The sequence below is a fragment of the Eimeria mitis genome, genomic scaffold (genome assembly GCF_000499745.2).
Source record: "Eimeria mitis Houghton genomic scaffold, Emh_scaff3106, whole genome shotgun sequence".
NCBI classification, from domain to species: Eukaryota; Apicomplexa; class Conoidasida; order Eucoccidiorida; family Eimeriidae; genus Eimeria; species Eimeria mitis.
In genome coordinates this window covers 2,514-3,159 of record NW_013571450.1, presented here as the reverse complement: position 1 = coordinate 3,159, position 646 = coordinate 2,514, and the positions used below count along the sequence as shown (strand labels likewise).

Here is a 646-nt window from a genome sequence, read left to right as displayed (position 1 = left end):
AGCAGCAGCAGCAACAGCAGCAGCAGCAGCAGCAACAGCAGCAGCAGCAGCAGCAGCAGCAGCAGCAACAATACCTCTAAAAAGGGAACGAAGTTTTCTTTGAGTGCCGAGGAGACATCCCGAAAGCATGCAAATGCTTCATCTCTGATTTCATGTGCTGCTTCAGGCGAACTGTCTCCTTTACTGTCTCCTTTACTGTCTCCTCCGTCTACCTGCTGCACCACTAGCTGCAGCAGCTGCGGCAGTTGCTGCTGGTAGCAGCAAGGAGACAAACCCTTCACAAGCCCACCAATAACCCCTATAGCTCTTGCTTTTGTTGCAGGCGAACACCCAGCTGCTGCTGCTGCTGCTGTTCCTGCTGCTGCTGCTGCTGTTCCTGCTGCTGCTGCTGCTGCTGCTGCACCGCGAGGGACAGTGGGAGACCTGATGATGTCTTCTAGCAGCCGGAAAAGATCAGCAGCAAAAGGGTCAAAGGGGCGAGGAGACAGCGAGGAGACAGTTGTCTCCTCTTCCTCTTCTCCCGCGCTAGCAACAGCAGCAGAACGAATCGCACTCAAACACACCTCCCGCACGCTGTCGCTTGGTGCTGCAGCAGCAACAGCAGCAGCAGCAGCAGCAGCAGCAGCAACAGCAGCAGCAGCAGCAA

The 646-nt window shown here is 56.0% G+C and overlaps 1 protein-coding gene across 1 annotated transcript in view; it reads right to left on the bottom strand.

Moving 5' to 3' along the window:
* Positions 1-646, bottom strand: part of EMH_0062230 (uncharacterized protein) — a gene marked incomplete at both ends in the record, with an annotated part of 5,462 nt that overhangs the window by 3,946 nt on the left and 870 nt on the right. The window contains one exon of the mRNA XM_013498013.1: positions 75-586. Within this exon, the coding sequence (XP_013353467.1) occupies positions 75-586 (512 nt within the window). The remainder of the gene's footprint in view (positions 1-74; positions 587-646) is intronic.